The sequence below is a fragment of the Mya arenaria genome, chromosome 1 (genome assembly GCF_026914265.1).
Source record: "Mya arenaria isolate MELC-2E11 chromosome 1, ASM2691426v1".
In the NCBI taxonomy this organism is placed as follows: Eukaryota; Metazoa; Mollusca; class Bivalvia; order Myida; family Myidae; genus Mya; species Mya arenaria.
Genome location: NC_069122.1, coordinates 40,681,561 through 40,706,211, shown reverse-complemented (window position 1 = coordinate 40,706,211; position 24,651 = coordinate 40,681,561). Strand labels below are relative to the sequence as shown.

At 33.6% G+C, this 24,651-nt stretch overlaps 1 protein-coding gene across 1 annotated transcript; it reads left to right on the top strand.

Moving 5' to 3' along the window:
• The first annotated feature begins 531 nt into the window (after window positions 1-531).
• Window positions 532-23,244, top strand: LOC128233005 (NLR family CARD domain-containing protein 4-like). Its single transcript, XM_052946857.1, has 4 exons — window positions 532-824; window positions 3,703-5,768; window positions 17,851-18,959; window positions 19,396-23,244. The coding sequence occupies exons 2-4, from the start codon at window positions 3,750-3,752 to the stop codon at window positions 19,397-19,399; spliced, it is 3,132 nt and encodes a 1,043-aa protein (XP_052802817.1). The 5' UTR covers window positions 532-824; window positions 3,703-3,749; the 3' UTR covers window positions 19,400-23,244.
• The last annotated feature ends 1,407 nt before the right edge of the window (window positions 23,245-24,651 follow it).

The following is a 24,651-nucleotide window of genomic DNA, read 5'->3' as shown; positions in this document are numbered from 1 at the left end:
ACAGGGACTCATACTAAGGTTTGAATATTTTAACCTTAATGGAAGTTATTGATTTATCATGTGATTATGTCAATCAACTGATTGTGCAACAGCCTTTTGTTGAATCGGGTTAGTAACGCATTTCAAAATTTTGGACTTCAAAGACTATATTTTAGCACATATCAACATTTATTGAAGGTTTCAGCCATCAATAGCTTGGCTTTAACACTTCGTTTGATTCGCCATACTTTATTTCGTAATAACAATCTATAAAATCAAAGTAAAAGATGCATTTTCAAAACATTCGCTTATTCACTCAAAAACTCATGTTCGAAAGATTTAAAAAAAGTATGTCATAATCATATGCTCTTTAGCGGCGGAGTTTTCTTAATATTTAAATCTCTTATAAATTTGCCAATAAAATTCAACATGGGTAAACAATTATAACAAATAACATATTTTATGTATTGCAACATATTTATAAAAGATAAAGTCAATTGAATCAAATGAACATTTTCAATGTACTTTCTTTCTCGCGGAAAGTGGTGTTAAAGAAGAGAGAAGACAGGCCACAAAACACATTGAACAATCTGTGACAGATGCTCAAAGAACACTTGAGATACATGTAAAAGAAGAGAAAAGACAGGGCGCAGAATACATTGAACACTCTGTTACAGAAGGTAAAAGGACGCTTGAGACTGTTGTTAAAGAAGAGAGAACACGGGCCAAAGAACACATTGAACACTCAGTAACAGAGGGTAAACGAGCACTTGAGGATCAGACAGAGAGACTTGCTAGGCTGTTGCGTAAAGAAGAAGTCGATAATCTACAAAAAAAGAAACTTGGTGAGTATAAGCATTTTACAATTCGTTTAAAGTGAATGCTTAAAACTAGGATTACAATAAACTTTCTTTCTTTTCATCACTCAGAATTTAAAAAATAATGATAACATACCATTTCTTACTTATAATTTTCTCTTCAAGTCTGTTATAATGCTTTTTGAAGAAAAAAACAAAAACATGTTTGAATGTTTTAATTTTCTCAGAAAATAAACAAACATTAAAGCTGGAAATAGGAAATTGTTCTAGGTGTTTTTTGCAAGTTTTGAAGCCATTGGATTTTTTGCTAACATATTCCTAACCTCTGGTATAAGGCATTGATGAACATTCATTCATAAATGTTACAGGTGTCGCTATCTATATTTGTTCTGCATTTGAATATCCTAAGGGTATTTAAACTTGAGTGCTAACTATTTATATGTGTATGTATATATGATTTTGGCTCTTTATAAATACATAAGATGAAGATGTCAAGCTTCATAAAAAGCTCTAGTCTAGGGTTGATTTTTAACCATTTTTAAAAAAGTCCAGGATAAGTAAACGAGCGAAAAATGCACAAAAATAATTTTGGTTGATAAGTGACATATCAGAAATGTGATTATTTTGGTAAAATGTTTGAAAAATTAAGTAAAAGTGATACTACAATTACTGTAAAACATAACTTAAGTATAGAAACTACGTTATTTCATGAAATGTGATCTTTTGGGTAAAATATTTGGACAAATAAATGAAAATCGAAGTTGCTGGAATTTTCCAATCACTTTGTCAATTACCAGATTAATTGAATTTTGATGGATATTATACTATAGTATTATAAACATAAAGTATATAAACTTAAACGTATTGTGTCAAATGTGATTTAAGAGCTAAAATGTTTGAATAATTAGATGAAAGTGGGCATTTCTTGAATTTTCCAATGATTTAACCAAATATTGCAAGAAAACTAGTAAATAGTTATTATATTATAGTAGAACATACCTAAAATATGGAAGGGGGGGGGGGGTGGTAAAACATAGCAAAAAATGGAATATTACAAAAAAAATAAAAACAGAAATATTTTTGCGAATGTCTGATATTTGCCTAAACCTAGATAAAAAAAACTGAAAAAAAATTATTGTCACAAAAATGACTTATTAGCAGAAATGACATGAGCTACTTTTCGTGGAAAATAAAGTTTGTTGAAGAACAGTTTACTATTTGTAAAATATAGTTATTTAAGCATTTGTAACCTGAATTTCCTCAAGTTATTAGCAAACTCCTGAAATTCCCACCATAATTTGTTGTTGTTTATTTCAACATTTAACCGCAAACTCACATATCACAATAGATGATGTGTCAATATATAAGGTATGTTATGGTGCTGTATAATAAGTATTTAACAGAGTTATTCTGATACTTTTATTGCTAAATATAATTCTGTTAGGGACAAAGTCCAGAAATTCATAGCTTTGTTTACATTTTTAATATTTTACCCCAAATATCACTATATATGATGTGTCAACACATTATGGGTGGTATGGTGCTGTAACCTATCTATTAAATACAGTTATTCTGGTATTTATATTGCTAAATCTAATTGTGATATAGACAAATCCAAGAAATTCATACTTTTGTTAACATCATTTTACATTTGCCTCGAAAATCACAATTAACAATATATGATGCTGTGTCATATCTTATTATTAAAGTTAGTCTGGATTTTTGATTGCTAAATCCAAATTTGATACAAACCAATTCCTGAAATTAACGCTTTGTTTACAACATGTTACCCAAAAATAACCTTTTTTGCACCGTTAGAGTTTGCTAAACATTTTTACAAACACAGTATATATTAAACAATACAAATGTTCAAAAATAATTTCTGTGCATTTCCCCCTTTGTTTGCATTTTAAGCCACAGAGTCCATGGACTATAAGGTATCTGCTTTAGGGTATGACTTTCATCAACTTGTTGTATAAGTTTCGTGCCTGAAATATATTTAAAATAATTACAGAAGTCAGTTGACTGAAAAGAAATATAAGTTCCTTCTAATCAACATAGAAATACATTTTGTCTTAATATTTGTTTCTATACAATTGGTAAGAAAATGATTAATTTGTACTGCGTTCAGACGTAAAACCTTTCATTTTAGGTTACACAAAACTGAGGTACATCTATGAAATGTTAATTAATAAAAGATTTGTTTATGCTTAAATAGTTCATTAATATATTATAATTATACTTTTCACTCAGTTTTGTAGACCTATGGTAACTCGTTTTTGAAAACTAATATTTTGGTTGCATTCAACTATTATAATTCAATTTATCCGAATTTACCATTTGTACTTAAATAATAAATAACACTTTACAAAATGGTTTCCAGAAATGTTAATTATAAATGTAAATAAAATGGCTTTTCTCATTTTTGTCATTTAAAAGCATTTCCAATTTCCTGAACATTGATAGATTGATGATGTTCTGGAGAATATTCATAAGTTCAATGAATTATTTCTTTGTCATTACAATAAGGCTTGGAATAAACATAACGAGCATTCGTACAACATTGTCTTCATTTGTTTTCAATTTCAGTCACTATCACTTAAATAAATGTTTTAAAAATAAAGGGTAGGCAGCACTGCGTATCATTAACATGCTTATTTCGTCAGTGTATAATTATCTTAAGTAATTACAACAGTATAAAATAGAAAAACAATTAGCTGTAAGGCAGGATGGAAAGCTATCTTTTATTTTATTTCAGACAATCATCATGTGCGGTATCGTCTGGTTTATATTCTATTCTATATGTCATCACCAGATGTATAATATTTTTCATATCCATGTATTGTATATGCTATATGGATATATCAAGCATTGTTCTTTGTTTGATAAGATGCATATTTTTCAGAGTTAAAGGCACAGCTCATCGAGTACTATAAAAAATCTTCAAGCCAGATGACCGTTCGGCTCGACATTGACGAAACAATTGAAAAGATATACGAAAAACCAAATCTTACCTTAAAGAAAACCGAAAATGGCACCACACAAGAGAAAGATATTCCAGAAATAAGCCAACTGTTTTCGACAAGTGATGACACAATGGCTAAAACGATCATTGTCGAGGGTGAGCCTGGGACAGGCAAGACCTCTTTGTGTAAAAAAATCGTGGATGACTGGCGTAAAGTAAATGAGAAAGTTGAGCAGGAGCCAAGCACATCATATTTAAGAAAGTTTGAATTCATATTTTACATCATACTACGCCTTGTCAAAACTGACATTGAAGTTAAAGCAATCATAGTCGAACACATACTAAAGAAGATTGATTCAGGCTATGAAAATGCGCACTCACTGCTGGGAGAAATTTTAAAATCAGAGCACTGTCTTCTCCTGCTTGATGGTCTGGACGAATGGCGTGGAAAAATGCCTCATATTGAAACAAGTTGGATAAACTGTACAGCATTAATCACAACGCGACCGTACAAATTGGCTGAATTAAGGGTAATTCCAACGCAGATGGGTAAACATGTCCAATTGAATGGAGTTCAGAATCCAGAAGAGCTTGTTTTGAAAGTCATTCGGAAGTTAGAGGAGTACCACAAAACAAACAAACCACCAAAGGCCTGCATCATTGACCTAAAAGGCAAACACCTGTGGCATTTCAGTGCAAATCCCGTCGTACTCGTTCATATTGTGTGGCTCTGGCAAAAGAGTAAGTTAAGAGAAAACATGTCTCGATCTTCTCTTTACCAGGAAATTATTAATGAAAGATGGTATGAAATGTGTGACAAAAAAGAACAAGATAAAGATCCACATGAGTTATATGACGTACTGAGCGAGATAGCATTTGATAAAATGCTTTCAGAAAATGAGGACGAATCCCTCGTGTTTAACATCAAGGGGAAACAGCTAGAGATATTTAAGCAATTCAAGGAGGCATCGCTTGAATCCGGTATCCTGTCTGGTAGCAATGTGCCCGGAGAACGCTTTCCTCAGTACCAATTTCTTCACAAAACATTCCAAGAATTTCTTGCAGCTGTGTTTCTGTCAAACCGCGGTTCGACTGTGTCCACCTCATGCAAGCTCGTGAAAGAAATATATTCGAACCATAGGAACGAAGGTGCATTTGCTTTGAAAGAGGTTTTCCTTTTTCTATGCGGTTTAAATCCAGTAGCAGCCGCAGAGTTTTCGAAAACACTGAATGAGCTGTTTACTGAGAACTGTGAAAAACAGGGATTAAAAACTCAAAAAGTTCGTACATTCCAGAACATGATACTGAGCGGCTACGATGAGGCCGAGAGAAGTGGACACATAGGTGCAGAGTTCTGCTTGCAGCATATCGTGCTTGATTCTACCAATCTTACAGCGCATCATATGTCAAAGTTGAAACTCTGCTTGGAGAATGAAAGAAAATCCAACCTCAAATCAATGCGTATTGCTGAGAACATAGCTTCTACCCTGCAGCACATGGATGATCCATCTGTTTTAGATTTAAACATATGCACGAATCTAAAATATGTGGCTTTAGAAAGGTTGTCATATGAAGATATCAACCTATCTAATTTGAATGGATTACTAGACTGCAACATACAATTCAGCGACTACAAACCAGCAAGTAAACTGATATCGTCAGTGCAGTCCTCTGATTTACGAGGTTTGAAAATTCTCGTGCTAAGAAATGTTGGTTTGGAATGTGAAGCCATGGACATATTGTCAAAACTCAAATGTGTCAAAGAGCTTAACCTCACATGGAGCAAGGCGAGTCGACCAAATGTTTCACAATTAAACCTTGTTGACCTTAGACATCTCGAATACCTCGAAGAACTCACATTAAAAGAACTGCATGCCTCTGACGTTGTTAGTCTACAAATGCTCAATCTGCGCCGGTTAAAGATCGGGTTTGCAACACAACAACGAGCACCACGGTTGATAGCAACACTACTATCTCGACGAGACGGTTCACTCACAACATTACCGGTAAGTGATACTTTGAAAAATGACCAAAGCTATGAGTCAACTATTGTTATATATGTTATAAAATGGTGTTTTGATTTCCGACTATTTATATGTGTCGTTCTATGCAAGAACGTAACACGTTAAAATGCCCAAATAAAAATTTAGCAGTCAACAATATGATATTTCACTTTTTATATTTGAACCTTTTGAAATAAAAGAATCGATTTTAGTTTGCAGACGTTTAAGAAGACATACCAATTATTTCATTTCCGGTTGAGGTCATTTTCCAAAACTAAGCGGCCTTTTTTTCAATTGACGTTTTTTAGGATAACCATTTAATACATGATAAACATTTTATCTATCAATATAAAAAAATAAATATTTTAGGTAAAATAGCTCATCAAAAAAGGCATATCATGTATTGCAATTTACGGCATTTTTAATGAGTTGCTCATAGGGACTTGTTTTGCTGAAGTCTACAAAAATGAATACAACTGTTTTAAAGTAGCGATTTAGAAAAACCGCCTTTCCTCCACTTTTATTGGTAGTAATGTTCTATTTAAGTGCTTGTTTTATGATAAGTAAATACTCCTTTAATGTGTATCATTTCGGCATTACAAAGTAAGTCTAATTTTAATCAAAGGGTGTTAGCATTTTTGCCATAGACATTGAAATAGTTCTTTATAAAATAAAACAAGAACTACATGTGTCTGTTTTAAATAAATAAAAAGACCTTTCAGAAGTATATGCTACAAGAAGTACTGGTAATATAAGGCCTTCTTTTATATACGGCATATACGTATGTCTATGTGGTGATTGTCAATTCTAGATATAAAAGTTATTGATATAATTTCAAATTATCGGACACTCAATAAATTATCTAAACTTATTTTTTTTTATTAGTAAATTAACGTTAAAACCGACATCAATGCAACACTATATAAAAATGCATTGATAGAATATACCTGCGTTTCCTTTTCAAACTTAGCGAAAGTTAGCGAAATGATTTATCAAAAATATATTAAGTTGTAGCTACAAGTTAATAGGTTGTGCCCTCAAGTTACTAAGTTGTTACCACAAGTTACTAAGTTGTGGCCTTAGGTTTCTTAGTTGTGGCCTCAAGCTACTAAGTTGTGACCACAATATTAATAAAGTGTTGCACCTCTGCTGTGCCACCGTATTTGCTTGATGGCCGTCCCCATTCCGTCATATATTATCCCGATCAGCACTAGCCTTTTTTGCCGACACAACACATACCTGTCCTCCATCTTATTGCCTACCGAGTGCCCCACGATTCTGTTTTCCTGCTATCACACCACCGTCTGTCAACTGACGTTTGAACATTTACCGTTATTATTCTGGTCAACCATCACGATGTCCACCATTTTGAATTCCTATATCGCTCTGTCTTCTGGCCAAACACCGCTCTATTTACCGTCCTGTGAACTGCCAACGCTCTGTCTCACGTCGTTTGGCCCCCTCTCGTCCATCTTCCGGCCGAACACCCCCATTCACTTCTCGTTCAACTTATGTGTACTGACATACATATGTCAGCAGTCAGTCGTTAGTTCTCGTCAGCAGTCAGTCTAACATTAATTGTTGGTCAGCTGTAAACAATCAACAAAGTCTGGACACAGTGTTATTGTCTAAAAGCCATTGTAATGATGGTGTACAGTTGAAAAAAACGACGGGATAATTCGTCTTGTGTGAGTTGAATTAATGCTTATATTAGCGCAAAGCTCAGTCTGCGATGTCTTTAAGGCCATACAAAATTAATGTTTCGTTCCGCGGATTTACCGCACCTACTTTTTTGAAAATGTAAAAAATGTAAAAAACAAACATATATGTGCGACCGTACCTTATTCTCGTACACCAGAGTGATTATCATATGCGTACCACATATTTATCATATCGAAGCTCTGTCGTTCCAATATCTTCACCAAAAACCGGTTTTGTGGTTATAAACATTTTTGAAAGCTGCAATAAATCTTATAATTGTCCTACAAAGCAATACGCTTTGTAAAGCGACGCGCTGAGTGCCATATATTATCTGCTAAACATGCTTTGTAATTTTCAACCTGATGCGAAACGTAGTTTTCTCACTTATATGAATACTTAATACGAAGAAAGTTTTCCAAAGGCGACAGTCCGCCCCTCCCCCCCCCCCCCCGCCTCCAAAAAAGGCCTTCAATTTTTACGGTGAAATGATGTTTGGCAGTCAATTTTGTCATAATATTGACAATAATCGAGTAGATATCTGGTTATGAATAGCAAATCACCATCCGTATAAAATGAAACATTGGTTCAGACAGATAAAAAACAACAGGTAAGCCTACTTTGATTTTTGTTCCTAACACAACATAATCTTGACCTGACAGTAATATTCAATACGAAATTAAGTTAAGAAATTGAAATGTATACACATAGTTCAGAATTCTACATAAGTTGATGCTGCCTGTGTCAAAACTTGCTAACCGTTCATTTTTTAAATGTCCAAAATCAACCATTATAGATGTCAACATACAGTGGCAAATAAAGTTAAAGTGATTCAGGAAGATACGTTGTTTCACATCTTTTCTTAAAGCAATGACCATTGCTCTAAACATTATGTTATAATTATCTTTGTCATTTGGTGTATTCGTTTTTTTACTCACGTAAAACAAAAACATTAGGTAAATAGAATTTACATTGTACTAAAGGAGATAAAGTTTAAGATTGTGTTCAAATGGGTTAATTGGCAATTCATTCTCGTACACTAGAGTGATGATGCTATGGGCAGATTTAGCATAATATCAATCCTCTCATTAATGAGAATGTGGACAATTATGTTAAACAATTTTTATTGTTTATATTGATGATCAGAAACAACTAACGCTGAAATTACCAAATGACGTCGCCATAGCCTAACATGTTGTATGTAAAGGATTGATTCTGATTTTTTGTGCGTTTATATAGTATGAACGCTCGGCCGCGATTTTGCATATCGATGAACCGCTATCGCGGTTAATAGAAAAAATGCAGCCGAGCGTTCATACTGCATGAACGCACAGACAATAAGAATCAATACTTTTATTTATATTTTCATTTTTTATTGATTTATTTCGACCAAAGGTTCGACAACAATTCTTTAATTAAAATTTAGGGAACAAAACGCTAGAGCAAATGTAAACGGTAATAGTACTTGTCGACCTTGGTTTTTAAGTCAAATATTTTAAAATTCGACACATTTACAGTGTCATTTTATCAGTTGTTTGTGTACATGTGCCTTGCTATTTTTAGCAAAAAGTAGATTGTAGTAAAATCTCTACGCACGGTGATTCACCAGCGCCCAATCAAAGCGTTGCTGTCTTGCAAAACTCCGCCTACAAAGGTCACGAAAGGTGGTCGACCTTTCGTGACCTATGTAGGCGGAGTTTTGCAAGATGCAAAATGAACAGAAATTTAATCGTTCAGAAAATCAAGTACTATGTAAATATGAGCATTTGAACAGCGTCGCACATTATACTTTCAGCCAACATCAAAAAGTTTAAGTTGAAGTTAGGGAATTGATGAATGGATGATTGCATGAATGCATCAATAAACAAACGAACGAACAAAAGAACGAACGGATGAATTCAAACGCCCCCCCCCCCGACAAACATGCATAGGAAAACACTGTTAATGGCTTCCCCGTCTAAATGGGCCAAACACAAAGCGCGATCAACGCCTGTCTTCCTCCGGTTGCTGCACATACATCAATGCGGCTGTTTTTGGGCTGAAATTGTATCGAACATTAGTCACTAAATTCAATGCGCTCAGCATACCTTCGGCAAGTATACCATCACACGGTTTCGTTATTAAATGTAAACTTCAACGATCTTAAGCTTCTTATTTTAGAAGCACCATTCGCCGAATTAGCGCTCTGTTCTGCTGGCCGTCAACCTTACGTCGGCGTTTGATGATTGGTCATATGTAAATACAACAACTGTTAGTTCTAAAAACCGCTGCGTGTCTACAGGTCTAGTAACTGTATGGTTGAAAAGTGTATACGCATTCAGTGCCATGATGAACTTAATATTAATAACCGTTTTTTCACTCTTAAAATCTAAGAAATATCCGAATACTCGGGATATTGGTTTGGCGTTTCTGTCCGTCCGTCATTCCGTCCGTCCGACCATCCGTTTCGTTATCGTTGTATCGTACTTTCGCGTTATCATCATCGTTCTGTCGATTTATCAAAATCGTACGGTGGTGTTATCATTACCGTACTGTGGTGTTATCATTACCATACTGTCGTGTTATCATTACCGTACGGTCGTATTATTATCATCGTACTGTCGTGTTATTATTACCGTACCGTCGTGTTATCATTGCCGTACTGACGTGTTATAATAACCGTACTGTCGTGGTATCATTACCGTACTGACGTGTTATTATTACCATACTCTCGTGTTATCATTACAGTACTGACGTGTAGTGTTGTGCCAATGATCGATTATAATCGACAATTGATCGGAAAGGCCTACGTCGGCGACAATCGATAGTGAAATTTGAACAATCGATTATAGAAACAAGGGACGTAACCGCTTCCGACTAATTTACTTATTTCTGGTTAATGCTAGTTTTTGTTGAAATGTTAAGTTGTTACTATGTTTGGTTCTCAACTTATCATGTTTGTGGTTTAAAAGTGATTTTTAAAACATGTAACCGTTTACTTCTTACCATGTAAGAATTTAGTTTTCTCAGTTTTCTGAAAGAAACTGTTCTTGTAAAACATAATATTATAGAATATGCATCTGTTTGTTGTACTTGTAACTGACTGATTATTTAAAAGTAATTGATATTTTTCTTTGTGTTTATTTTACACATGTATACAATACTAAATGTAAGACAAAAATAGAGCCTGTGGTCTCATGTTCTGTTATAGTAACTTGTAAACACTAAAAGATAGTCGCGTTCTGAATAAATACTGTAATTTATACAAAAGAATCTACAAACAATATTGTAAGGGAACATTGACCCAGTGCTTAAATCTGGTGCATGTTCTGTATCTGTATGCCTTAAATAAGATGACCAAAGATACTTAAATAATGATAAAAACCGATTCATAAACCGATTATCGATAGTAATTTTTCTGTCCGATTCCCAACACTACTGACGTGTTATTATTACCGTACTCATGTGTTATCATCATTATACTGTTGTTGAATCATTACCTTACTGACGTGTTATCATCATATTCCTGTCGTGTTATCATTACCGTACAGTGGTGTCATCATCTACGTTCTGTTGTGTTATCTTAACCGTACGGTCGTATTATCATTACCGTACTGCCGTGTTATCATTACCGCACTGTCGTATTATCTTCATCGTACTGTCGTGTTATCATTACCTTACTGACGTGTTATCATTACCGTACTGACGTGTTATCATTACCGTACTGCCGTGTTATCATTACCGTACTGACGTGTTATCATTACCGTACTGACGTGTTATCATTACCGTACTGACGTGTTATCATTACCGTACTGACGTGTTATCATTACCGTACTGACGTGTTATCATTACCGTACTGACGTGTTATCATTACCGTACTGACGTGTTATCATTACCGTACTGCCGTGTTATCATTACCGTACTGACGTGTTATCATTACCGTACTTACTTGTTATTATTACCATACTGTCGTGTTATCATTACCGTACGGACGTGTTATCGTTACCGTACTGTTGTGTTATCATTACCGTACTGTCGTGATATCATTACCGTACTGACATGTTATCATTACCATACAGTCGTGTTATCAACATCGTGCTGTCGTAATCTCATTATCGTACTGTCGTGTTATCATCATGGTACTGTCGGGTTATTATTGCCGTACTGTCGTGTTATCATTTTCATTTTATCGTATTATCATTACCGTACTGTCGTATTATCATTACCGTACTGTCGTGTTATCATTACCGTTCTGTCGTGTTATTCATTATTATTATTACAATTACTATTATTATTATTATTATTATTATTATTATTATTATTATTATTATTATTATTATTATTATTATTATTAATAAAATTATTAATATTATTATTTTCAGTATTTTCAGTATTTTTAGCCTGAGTCCGTCATGTGTCGGAAACGACGTCATGCAGTAAAAACTGTTCTAAAGTGTTTCTTATATTTATCATCAAATTAATCTAGTAGATTAAAGTGACACTCTTATTCAATATCAATACATACACATGTATAACGAACCTCAATTTTGACTGATAAATCTTTAACTAATTACTAAATAATGCATTTATGGAAAATATGAACAAGATTGCAACCGTGTGTTTAATAGCAGAAAGCGCAAAAAATATTAAATGATAGGTGAATGCTAAAAGATTTACTGTGGTCTACTATAGTCTCATAAGGTATAAATACCGTGTTTTATGTTCATTTCTTTCAAATCAAACTCGGTATCCTTCATAAGAACCATTGTTTTCGAAATTTATTCATCCCTTTTTGAAAATTAACACAATATTATTAATTGTGGTTATTCGTATTTGGGAGTAAGAGTGCATCTTTAAATATGTTTTAAGGCATTAAAAGCAAGACCAAATACGATAAAGCCGAAAAACATGCGAAACATAATAATGCCACGTGCGTGTCGGTCTGGGTCGGTACTGGCGGATAAGATGTAGCAAATGATAAACAACTTCTATAAAGTAACGGCATCCCTGGTATTTGTCTATATGACCAAATTTAAAAAGGCTTAAAAGGACATTTGCACAAACATAGGCCTTAATATGTCCTTTACCACAAAAGCTTTGCAAAAGCTGCGCATTTTATGCATCACCTCCTCAAAATCTGTTCTTATTTTTTTCAAATGATTTGCTGTTATTTGAAAAATTAAAAGCTTTGCAAACGCACATCTTTTATACGACGATTTATCGAAGCTTAATAAGGATACGCAATTCATTTTAATGGCAGTCTTTTGACTTATTGCTCAATCAAATACATGAAATTGGTCTGCTATCACATATCTCTTCAGCTTCCGTATTTAACCAAAAAGAAATTAAAAAGAGTTTTACGAAGCACTCATGAAATTGGTTTTCAAGCTTTTTGTCTATGCTATGAAATTTATAAATTACATAGGTTTTACACAACGCAAACTCACGAACATTATCTATAGTGCTAGGACCGCATTTTTATCATACAGCAATGAACAGTTTTCAAATAAATTGGCTGTCCCTTTCTTCGTTTTGTCGTAAACAGCAATTGTTTGCTTTTTGTAGCCAAACTTATGTTGTTTTCTTAAACAACTTGATGTAGATCTCAACAAAGAAAGACAAACTGAAAACATCAAAATTATTTGGCATCCACATGTAAATGGAACGGAAAATGTGTTATGCAGTATACCTGATTTAGGCAACCAAAGAATGTCGTGTATTTAAGCATATTTTTTTCAAAACAAAGTAAAATGCAAAATTCGTTATCAAGAAAACACTTTTAAAACACGTAGGTTATTTGTGATATGTTTTATCTGTCTTCACAGTTTTATTTTACTCTCTTCACAAAATACATGTGATCTGAGGTTCAAATATTTATACTGTATTGTATTACGAAACACACGACTTTATAATTGAACCAGGCTGCAGGGTCAAATCTAGTTTTGTACTATTATAAAACTAAGCTTAGTACGGAATGTATTACACATTGTATATATAATAAATATAAAGTATGTTTATACGATGTAATCTATCTAGGTTAAGCATACACTCATAATTAAGGGCTTGGGAAAGTTATTGGTTGCAATATAAATGTTGAGATAAATGTACTCAAATGTACTCAAACGGATAAGTTTATATAATATACATTTGAATTTATAGTTAAGTTTATCACCGATGTCGTTGAGGTTACATTGGTTACATATGATTTGTACGTGATTGAACAGATATATCAGGTAAAATACATTAAAAGATCAAACGTATGTTCTTTATTATTAGTTCAGTATTTGTAACAGATTCGTTATCATTTCTAGACCATGTTTGTAAGCCTGAGCCGTAAGTGAATTATCACCATGGTTGGCGAAAGCACTTCTAGTGCCTGTAAAGTTTGACTATATTGTACGCAACTAAATCCACATTCGTCAAGAATAGTTTTAACAATGTTTGGCATGAATATTCGAAGAACAAGGAAGCTTTACTACTCGCCCCGGCGTCGGCGTTTGCGTCGGCGTCCAGTCATAATTTTAGGGCATGTTGGCATTTTTACTTCTAAATCCAATCACTTAATACTTCAAATAGTTGTTCAAGATCGGCATAAAAGGAGGTAACATAACTCCATATAATTCTTAATACAAATTACAGCCCCTGATTTTCCTTATGTTAAACTTTTAAGGCGGTCAAAGTTTTTGGACAAGTTGGATTTTTTATAAGTAACTTCTTTACCCTTCATTCAATTGAGTTAATACTTCAGTCATTTATTGACGACCATCTTACAATTAGGTTACACCATTACATTTAAACCCTAATTACAAACTGTGTTCCTTGATTGACTTTCTTTCACTTTTTTATTCGTTTTGACAGGCACATTTTCATATTTTTAACCAGGTTTTCACAAAGGGAAAACTAGTTTTTAGTATGACTTGCGTTGTTCGTGCTGGTGGGATGGCGGCGTCAAACTCACCTAATAATTCCTCATCGAATAATTTGAGTTAGGTTTGACATTTAGTGACCAAACTTGGTAAATAGGAAGAGTTTATGTAGACCTCGACATATTGCAACCAATCTTGGTCTATATGAATATTTCATAGATACTTTTCATAAGATTGTGTTTTGGGCACGATATTCATTGTCAATGTCAAGGGTACTGTTGCTTAAAGTAGAAAAATGGTTAGTACTGAATAACCTCAGTTGGGTTTGACATATTGTGACCGAACTTGGTATATAGGAAGAGTTTATGAAGGACTTCCATTCCATGGGATTGTGTTTGGAGCCCTTAGGGTCAAGGTCAAAGTCATTATTACTGAAAATGAAAACAGTTGGAGCTGAATCTCCCAACAAAGGCTGAAGTTCAGTCAAACACTGAAACCCTGTTTTTTAATATCGCGAAATTTCTTTTTTAATTTGACTTGTCATTGCTTTTGTCAGGAACATCATCATCATCATCATCATCATCATCATCATCATCATCATCATCATCATCATCATCATCATCACCATCCTCATCATCATCATCGTCATCAGTCATCATCACCATCATCATCATCATCATCATCATCATCATCATCATCATCATCATCATCATCATCATCATCATCATCATCATCGTCGTCGTCGTCGTCGTCATCGTCATCGTCATCATCATCATCATCACCACCACCACCACCACCACCACCATCACCACCACCACCACCGCCGTCGTCGTCGTCGTCATCGTCATCTTCATCATCATCAGCAGCAGCAGCAGCAGCAGCAGCAGCAGCAGCAGCAGCAGCAGCACCATCATCATTATCATCGTCATTATCATCGTAACCATCATCATTATCATCATCATCATCATCATCATCATCATCATCATCATCGTCATCATCATCATCACCATCATCATCATCATCATCATCATCATCAAAATCATCATCATCGGCATCATCATCATCATCATCATCATGAAATGAAATTTCAGTACAATACTACCTCGATGTTATATTTACGAACTGAACTGAAAAATCATATCAAAATTTACCGTATTCAATAAAATACATACTCTGAAAGAAAATCATATCGAAAATAAAGCTATGTTTTTTCTATTATATATATGTATGTCTATTGTGGTTAATTTTGTTTCCCAACATACATAACAGAAGAACAGGTATTGTTAGTAGCGATAAATCGGTAATCGACTATTGTTGAAAATCGATCACCTAAGACTGACAGCGTCGATAATCGATTGCAAAACCGCGCAAATTATTATCGCTTTGTGGTGGTATTCTTTTTAAAGAATACAAAATAGTGTAGAACAGCAATATAAATCATTAATTATGATACTCAGCTAAAAACAACAACTGTTGAACAGTTACTTTCTTATAAACAAAAAGCAGCATGGAACTTTGCATTCATTGTTAAGTAAACTAGTAAAAATGCAGCTTGTTATTATTTTATACCACTAAGATTAAACATAATCATCACGTTTTTATTTCGATTTCATAGTCACAACTTGAGCGAAATGGCTTTACCGATTATATCCGATGATCGATAATAATTTGGAACATTAATTGAAAAAAGTCACTAGCTGCTACGCAACCATAGAATATAACATAATCATTAAGTTTCGGTTTATGTCAAAATGTCAATGTGACTATTGGTTAACAACACGTTGAAATATTTTATGTTACCATGGTGTCCATTCGAAGCAATTTATTTGCCATTTAAATATTTATAAATGATTATAATACACGCATTTGGATAATGTAAATGATATATGGGCAATTATGTCATAAACATCAATAATTTACAAACACATAATTTATATATCTAGTCTTTTTTCGGTTGTTATGCTAAGTTAAGGTCTGTATATTAATTCCTGGTTAGGTTATGTAATACTCACTGTCCATAAGGGATTTACACAAAAAAGCGTGGTTACAAGAAACTAAGTTAAGGTCTGTATATTAATTCCTGGTTAGGTTATGTAATACTCACTGTCCATAAGGGATTTACACAAAAAGAGCGTGGTTACAAGAAACTATATGCTATTATATCAGCCTGTGACGTATTAAAGTTAAATATCACTTGCAATGGGTATAGGATATTTAAATCCTGTGAACTCTAAATAATAATAACAATAAACATCATACTGAAAAAGACATGGCATCGTCATATAGATTTATACTTACACTTAAAAAATAAATTATAAAGTACACTTTTCTAGTATAATATAATAATACTACAGTTGATGGTAAAATTTCACTGTGCCTTATGTTTTGTGTCTGATATTTTGTAATACATGATGCGCCGCAGTGCGTTACCAGTGCAAAAGGTGTCGGTATTTGATCGAGGAGATTTTATTAAAACATACAATTTTATATTGAACATTTCCCTAGCTTTTAATATGTTAAGGTGATCATAAGCAAGTTGCTTTTTCGGTTTATTGAAGATAAGTCATTTCCGTGGTAAAAGCTCTTTAATCAAATATTGAATTTATACTGTCAGTTCTAATAAAAATAAAGACCAAAATTATCTGCGTCGCGAAACGAAAACGTATAAGCTTAGCAAGCGCTAAAAAGAAATCCTTTCCATATGACAATTACTAAACATATCACGCCATATGCTTGTTTAAACCAAGAAAAAAGCCATCAAACTATTGTTTGTGAATAATGTTTGCGCCTTTATGTACCCTACCGTATATGATTAACTTTGATCACCAATATACATGTCTGTTTGCCGATTTTAAAATTATGAACGTCTTCCAAATTGAGAATAATCAAGCCAAAGTCAGACAAGATGTATCTTTATATATGTTTATTGCGTTAATTACTTTTTATCATATGTTGTATGCTCGTCAATGATAATGATATAACAAATATTACAGCCGAATGACTATTGCTGAAATTGTATTAACGAAAAAAGCATCTGAGAAATGAAGTGACTTTATTCTTATACATGTGTTAATAAAATTATTGAGGCCTTAAAAATACATTTAGTTCGGGTTACACAACCTTACCTACGAACTCGATGTATATCTATTATATGTTTTCTGGTGGTTTATAGAACTGTATCAGTGAAATAAAATTCACTATTTGAAACAGTGAAAATATCAATATAATATCTTTCACTGGTTTTCTCAAATTTTAGCCCGCTTTCATTTTCAAATCAACATCAGCGCGCACAGGGCTGGGACACAACTTTTACAACTTCATTTCCGAAATGACGTTAAATTTGCATACAAATTGCCTCGCTTGTCTTTAAAACAGTAATTCTACCTTCTTTTAAGGCAAATTATTAACAGAAAAAATGTTCATTTCAGTGTCAATTCGCTATAAATTTCTCTTTGTGAATACTAAAATAAATGAAGATTTTGGTGCCTACTCTGTGAAATAAATTTCCTCTTTGTTTGAATTTAATGAAAATGACATTTCAGGATGGGTCACACTTTCCGCTAGAAGGCCTTCGACTGAAGAACGTTTGTATGTTAGCAGGAGAGTACATGCGTCTTCTTAATCAGATGATACAGTCTGGACGTAAAGTGGACTTTACGTTAACTGAGTGTACAATAGAGGGTGACGTAAGAGAGCTGCATGAGAAGGTGGGGGACCAGGCTGCCCTACAGGTGGAAGCTCCACAGTCCTTCTTAACTAGGACTATGACATATATTAGATTAAAGAAGATGACAGTGTCAGCAGATGTGTTTATGCGTCTCGTTCTCGTGGTGTCACAGTCTAGACGTTTATGGGACTTTACGTTAACTGAGTGTACAATAGAGGGTGCCGTAAGAGAGCTGCATGAGAAGGTGGGGGACCAGGCTGCCCTACAGGTGGAAGCTCCACAGTCCTTCTTAACTAGGACTTTTTCAAAGATTAGATTAGAGAAGATGACAGTGTCAGCAGATGTGTTTATGCGTCTCGTTCTCGTGGTGTCACAGTCTAGACGTTTATGGGACTTTACGTTAACTGAGTGTACAATAGAGGGTGACGTAAGAGAGCTGCATGAGAAGGTGGGGGACCAGGCTGCCCTACAGGTGGAAGCTCCACAGTCCTTCTTAACTATGACTAAGACAAATATTAGACATATTAGTTTAGAGAAGATGACCTCATCTGGCTATTTTACCTTAAACAAGATGACAGTGTCAGCAGATGTGTTTATGTGTCTCGTTCTCGTGGTGTCACAGTCTGGACATATAGGGGGCATTACGTTAACTGAGTGTACAATAGAGGGTGCCGTAAGAGAGCTGCATGAGAAGGTGGGGGACCAGACTGCCCTACAGGTGGAAGCTCCACAGTCCTTCTTTACTTTGAATAATACAAACATTAGATTAGAGAAGGTGACAGTGTCAGCAGATGTGTTTATGCGTCTCGTTCTCGTGGTGTCACAGTCAGAACGTCGTGTTTTGTGTCAATTACAAAACTGTACAATAGAGCCTGTCGAAGAAGTGAGAAAGCTTCAGGTGAAAATGGAGGACCAGCCCGCCATTTATGTGGAAGGGTTCAGCATGTGTGGACAAGTCTGGTGCATTCAGTTTATCAACAACAGGTAAGGTATATTCAAACGTAAGATTAATTAACCTACATATACTTTTATTTGAAAACAAGGTAACGTGATTTTACATACTTAATGTCACATGATTTTACACAACAAATATATCAATTTCTGAATATCATTAATATAACATTATTTTACATAATAATTGAATTATTATTTCGATAAAACGTAACATGATTTTAAATATATCAATATTTGAATACTTGGTATTATGCTGTTGTTTTTTAAAGTTTATGTAAACCATTATTTCAATATAAGTTACATGCTTATATATAATAAAAATATCAATTTCCGTTCGAAATGTTGTGATATTTTACTTGGAAAATTTAAAAAAGTTTTATATTGTTTTCTTATAATATCAATTAAAAATGATTTACTTATTATTATCATTGAATTTTAAAAGATAACTTGAAATTGTCTGTTTAAGGTAATCAGTCTACGCTGTAAGGTAATCAGTCTACGGTGTAAGGCATATACTCAGCTCATATTTGGGATCTCGCTATGTTCAGCTCAACAGTCATCAGCAAACAATTGACGTGTCTGTTCGTGGTTTTTAATGTATAAGTTCCATCTGAGGTTGAGTTCGGAAACATTATGAATAAACGATGTTTTCCAACAGTTAAACAAATGCAACAAAGACAAAGGTTGCTTCAAGGAATCCTGGCAGTTACAACCAAACTTCTTGTCAGTAAAATGTAAGACGAACTTAGAACATTTAATGATTGATATTAGCCCACGATGTTTGAGATGAGTTATGTAGTTTTGTTTTGAAGTTCCATCTTGTTGGCTGGTATTGCTACTTTTACACTGAACCTTGGATTATCGTGGATATAAAGAAGTGTTTCTATTGTATGACGGACACGCGTGTTGTAATATCGCCATGATAGTGGATTATCATGGATTTAACGAACTGTATCTATTTTGTGACTGACGCGCGTGTCGTAATATCGCCATGGTCGTGGATTATCGTGGATGTAACGATGTGTAGCTATTGTGTGACTGACACGTGTGTTGTTATATCGCCATGGTCTAGGAATATCGTGGATATCACGAATTGTATCTATTGTGTGACTGATGCACGTGACGTCATATCGCCATGGTCGTCGATTACCGTGGATGTAACAAAATATACCTTTTTGTGACTGACGCGTGTTGTACTTTCGCCATGGTCGTGGATTATCGTGGAATCAAGGTTCAGTAACATACAAGTCGAAAGTGTTTCTGAACGTTTCTATATTTATCTATTATATTGTTGAAAACGGCGCGCATATCGCTATATAACAATATTTTTGAGGTATATTTTAACTTTGTATAGTTCAGTCAAATACGTACATTTAAACGTTTGTTTTGGGATTTTAGTGTGTGAATTTAAGATGCATCCTTGTTTGTTGTGAGTTTTCTTTTGCTTTATGTTCCAATAGTATGCAAAATGTAATGAGCCGCATCGAGCGATTTCGGGCTTAAGAACATTTGTTTGCTTATATTCTTTGTTGAGGTATTTAAATTAAATGACATTTCAGGAAGTATTTCCAAAAACTGTCATGAGGATATCACTTAAAGTGAGTTAGATACGATTAATAAGTGTCTCCATGTACTGTGCAAATCGATTACTAAATTTGACATCATTCATATGACGACATTCTGAAAGTACATTATGTGTAACATACATTAAAAAAGAGTAATGATTTCTTTTTTTCTTTTTTTTATTACATTGGCCGTTTTAAAGACAGACTATGACTGCAGTCAAATTAAGTCGGGATGATATCCGTGGTTGCTATGGAAACATAAGTAAACCAATTCTCATACGTCGTAAAGACAGTGATGCACCAATGACAAACATTTATAAAACGAAGTTTGGAAGACACTGATATACGTCGAAAAAAAAGATTTTCTTTATGATTATTTAATTTGTAATAATTATGCATTAATACCCCAAATCGCGCGATTTTGTGTTTTGTATGTATATGTAAAGACCATAGTTTCTACTAAAATATAATTGTTTTTAATTTGACTATTTTTGTGTTTGATTTTGTTTCGTGTTTATAATACATGTATTTCTTGATAATGTACCTTGATAAGATATGTATTTACCTGGATAATGCATTATTAATGCATGCATATAATTTGATAATGTATGTATTTCATTTATTGATGAAGAATGTCTTCGTGTTTGTGTTATTTGTATTCCACTTTTAAAAAGTTACAATGAAGACGCGTGCTGAGATATGTTTCTTTTTAAGATCATTGAAATATATCATATGTGAATACATAATCATCTAATATTTTCCTAAATAAGTTTGAGGATTTACAAAGGTTATAATATCGATATTACAAAACGTCAACAGTTATCACTTTTTAGGCCTTAGGGTTTTCTTAGTGAATAATTGTAATGGATATCTGCAACATGAAGATCAATTGGTATACCATTATATCCTTATAAAACTGGCCTTTTCTTCCTGTCATTAGCATATAAGTTTAAATATTGTTTCCTGGTAACCCTACGCGTAATTGTCTGCGCTTTAATGACATTTTGTGTTCATTTAGGAAATTAAAACACAATTTCAAAACGTTTACTTAAACGTTGTTATATTATGTTGATCATCATGTATTGTTTCTTCATTAGATTACTAAACATCTGTGCGATTTCAAATGATGCCAGTTTTACACGGTGACAAGGCTGGCCAATGATGGATGAACCGCCTTATTAACTAGGCTGTACTGTGCCATGGACGATGTTTTTAATAGTAATGCCCTGTGACACAATACAAATGTTGTATAATTTAAAGGGACTAGACACCAGATGATACCATTGCAAGAAAAAAGCAAATATTAAAAAAAACTTACATGAAATTGATATAGTTGCGAACAACGCATTGTATCGCACTTTCTGATGTAAAGCACTGCTTGCGACAGATAAATATTTCGCATTTTTTTGCATATTTTTTCCATCTAAAAATAGCGTCGTAATAATTATCTGTACTAATCGCGTGACTTTCTGTATATGCTAAATATACAAACTATGATCTTGAAAACCATAATGCGCTATTTTTTAACGGGTGAACTCAGCTAAGACAGCGACAAAATATTCTTTTTATCATGTAAAATGATGTTTTATCGACCTCGTTCTAACTCATATTGACTATTGTATGCTTGATTCAAGGAATACTGTATTTGCCGATTTGGGGAACAGATGATGTCTAGTCCCTTTAAAAAGTGACACTTGTTGACTTATAAAATGTAATATGAATGACTGATAAGGTTTTTTTGCAGTTTGTATGTATATTGTTTTCTATTACAGCACGAGTTAACACATTTTTGCAGTCTTTCGAGACAGAAAAAGCATGTTTGTAGTTAGTATTTTTGTAAATGTTTTTATAATGTTTTTGTCTACTCATATATATTTCTACTCCTAAAACCCTTTCAAATGGTACCCCAATACAATGGGGTCACCAGGCAATCGTAAATCTCATAAATATCATTATTCTAAGGAGGGTACCTTAAGTACAGTTAATGAAATTTGTTAGAAGTTGTCTGTATATTGTTAGTTAAGTATACACAATGATAATTGTATTGTTAGTGAAATGCATGTTATTTTATTACTGAGAACACTGTAATAATTATATAACCTTAACTCGTTTTAAAGGGATTCTATGTTAAAAGAAATAGTTTTGAAAGGTATAATTTGAACATTTTACTTAAATTAAATAATAAACGATAAAATTATTAATTGTAATTTAGTTGAAAAAATTGAGATACTTTTCCAATATTTGCAAGATATCTTAAATAATAGTGTATTCCCTTATGGTTCAATCTACGTTTCATTAGAATAACTGTCATCTAGGGTTTGCAAGTAAATATTGAATGCAAGTAAGTTCTAATTGCGAATGTAAAATGTATGGAATAAATGTATGTTCGTTAGAAGCTGTCTGTTTGTTGTTAGTTAAGTACACACAAGTATAATTGTTTTGTTAATGAAATACATGTTATTTTGTAACTTTGAATACTGTAATAACTATATGACATTAACTCGTGTTTAATTTGAACATGTTGCTTTAATCAAATAATTAACGAGAATATTATCAATGGTAATTTAGTTGATAAAAATGGAGATACTTTTCTAAAATTTGCAAGATATCTATAATTATAGTGGACTTCTTATATCGTTCAATCTATGTTTTGTTTGAATAACTGTCATTTAGGGTTTGCAAGTAAATTTTGAATGCAAGTTAGTTCTAATTGCGACTGTATTATGTATGGAATAAAGGTATGAATGAAAGTTTGGCGTATAGTATATATAACCAGTCTATTGTGTAATTATTTATTTTCCTGTCCTCCTGAAATATTTCACATAACTCTTTGAAACACAAAACTGATCTAGGCCGTTGCTAGGGGGGTTGTAAGTGTTACACGTTTAATTCTTGTCGATGAACAATCCGAAACTTTTAGGACACATTCAAGAATACTGCACGTAACAGAATGATACATAGGTGAATTGTCCCGAAAAAAGTAATGAAGAAAAAAGTATAATAGTAATAAGGTTATTCATTAAAAGATGTTCATATGTTATTCAATTTCGAATACACCTTTTAATATAGGATAACAAATACATTGTCAGCTTAATTGTACGTATCTTCATATAAAAAAAACTTAAAAGATTACGAAATTACTTAAGGTAGGATACGAAATGAGCATGCTCACCAACGGGTGTTAACATGTTTCTGAAGAAGTTGAGAAACGATCGGATTGTAAGTGACATTTCGTAGAATTTAAGATGATAAACCAAGTGGTCTAGCTGTTGACCAAAACATTCACCCATCAGCGTGATCGTGTTATGTTGTGTGTTATAGACCACACACAGGATGTAACGCTTGTGACGGATATTCTGGTTCATTAATGTGCACCAGTGTATAGCACTGCTATACAGGAACCCAGTTCAACGTCATCCCGGAAATCTTGCTCAACTACGTGTAATAGCATGTGTCTTAAGTTGTTTAGAAACAATCGGATTGCGCTTGTAATTTAGCAGATTTTAAAACATAAACCAAGTGATCTAATTGTTGACCAGAAATGATGAATAAAATTGTGAAAAGAAAGTAATTTAAAACAAGTTGGGGGAAATCTGGAAGACTGCAACATTGTTACATTGTTATATTTAGTGATCTACTTTTTAAACGACTTGACCCAACATCTAACTGGACCTAGATATTAAATTGAAACATTCAACTTGGTTTCTAATCTATAAATATTATAAACAACCTTATCAGATATGATCCACGATCGAACTTGACTTCTGCATTTAGGCGCCAGACAATTCTCTTAGGTGTGAAAACATTGAGCATGCAGATTTCTCATGTATTTTGTGGTTTAAACACTTCAACTGGTGACATTTTTTTCTATTTGACATAAAGCATACATACATGAGCTGGTCAGCTTAATATGCATCTCCGTATCTGACAAATACAGCTAAACGGGTCAGAAATACATGCATCTCCGTCTGTTGCCAAGATAACAGAGCTGGTCAGCTTAATATGCATCTACGTATCTGACCAATACAGCTAAATGGGTCAATCATACATGTATATCCGTCTGTTGCCAGGAGAACTGAGTTGGTCAGCTTAATATGCATCTCCGTATCTGACCAATACAGCTAAATGGGTCAGAAATACATGCATCTCCGTCTGTT

Bases quoted from the DNA above. Each gene is read 5' to 3' on its own strand.
- LOC128233005 (XM_052946857.1), top strand. From the start codon at position 3,750: ATGACCGTTCGGCTCGACATTGACGAAACAATTGAAAAGATATACGAA. The intron at 5,769-17,850 runs GTAAGTGATACT...ATGACATTTCAG, and splicing joins GTTCACTCACAACATTACCG to GATGGGTCACACTTTCCGCT.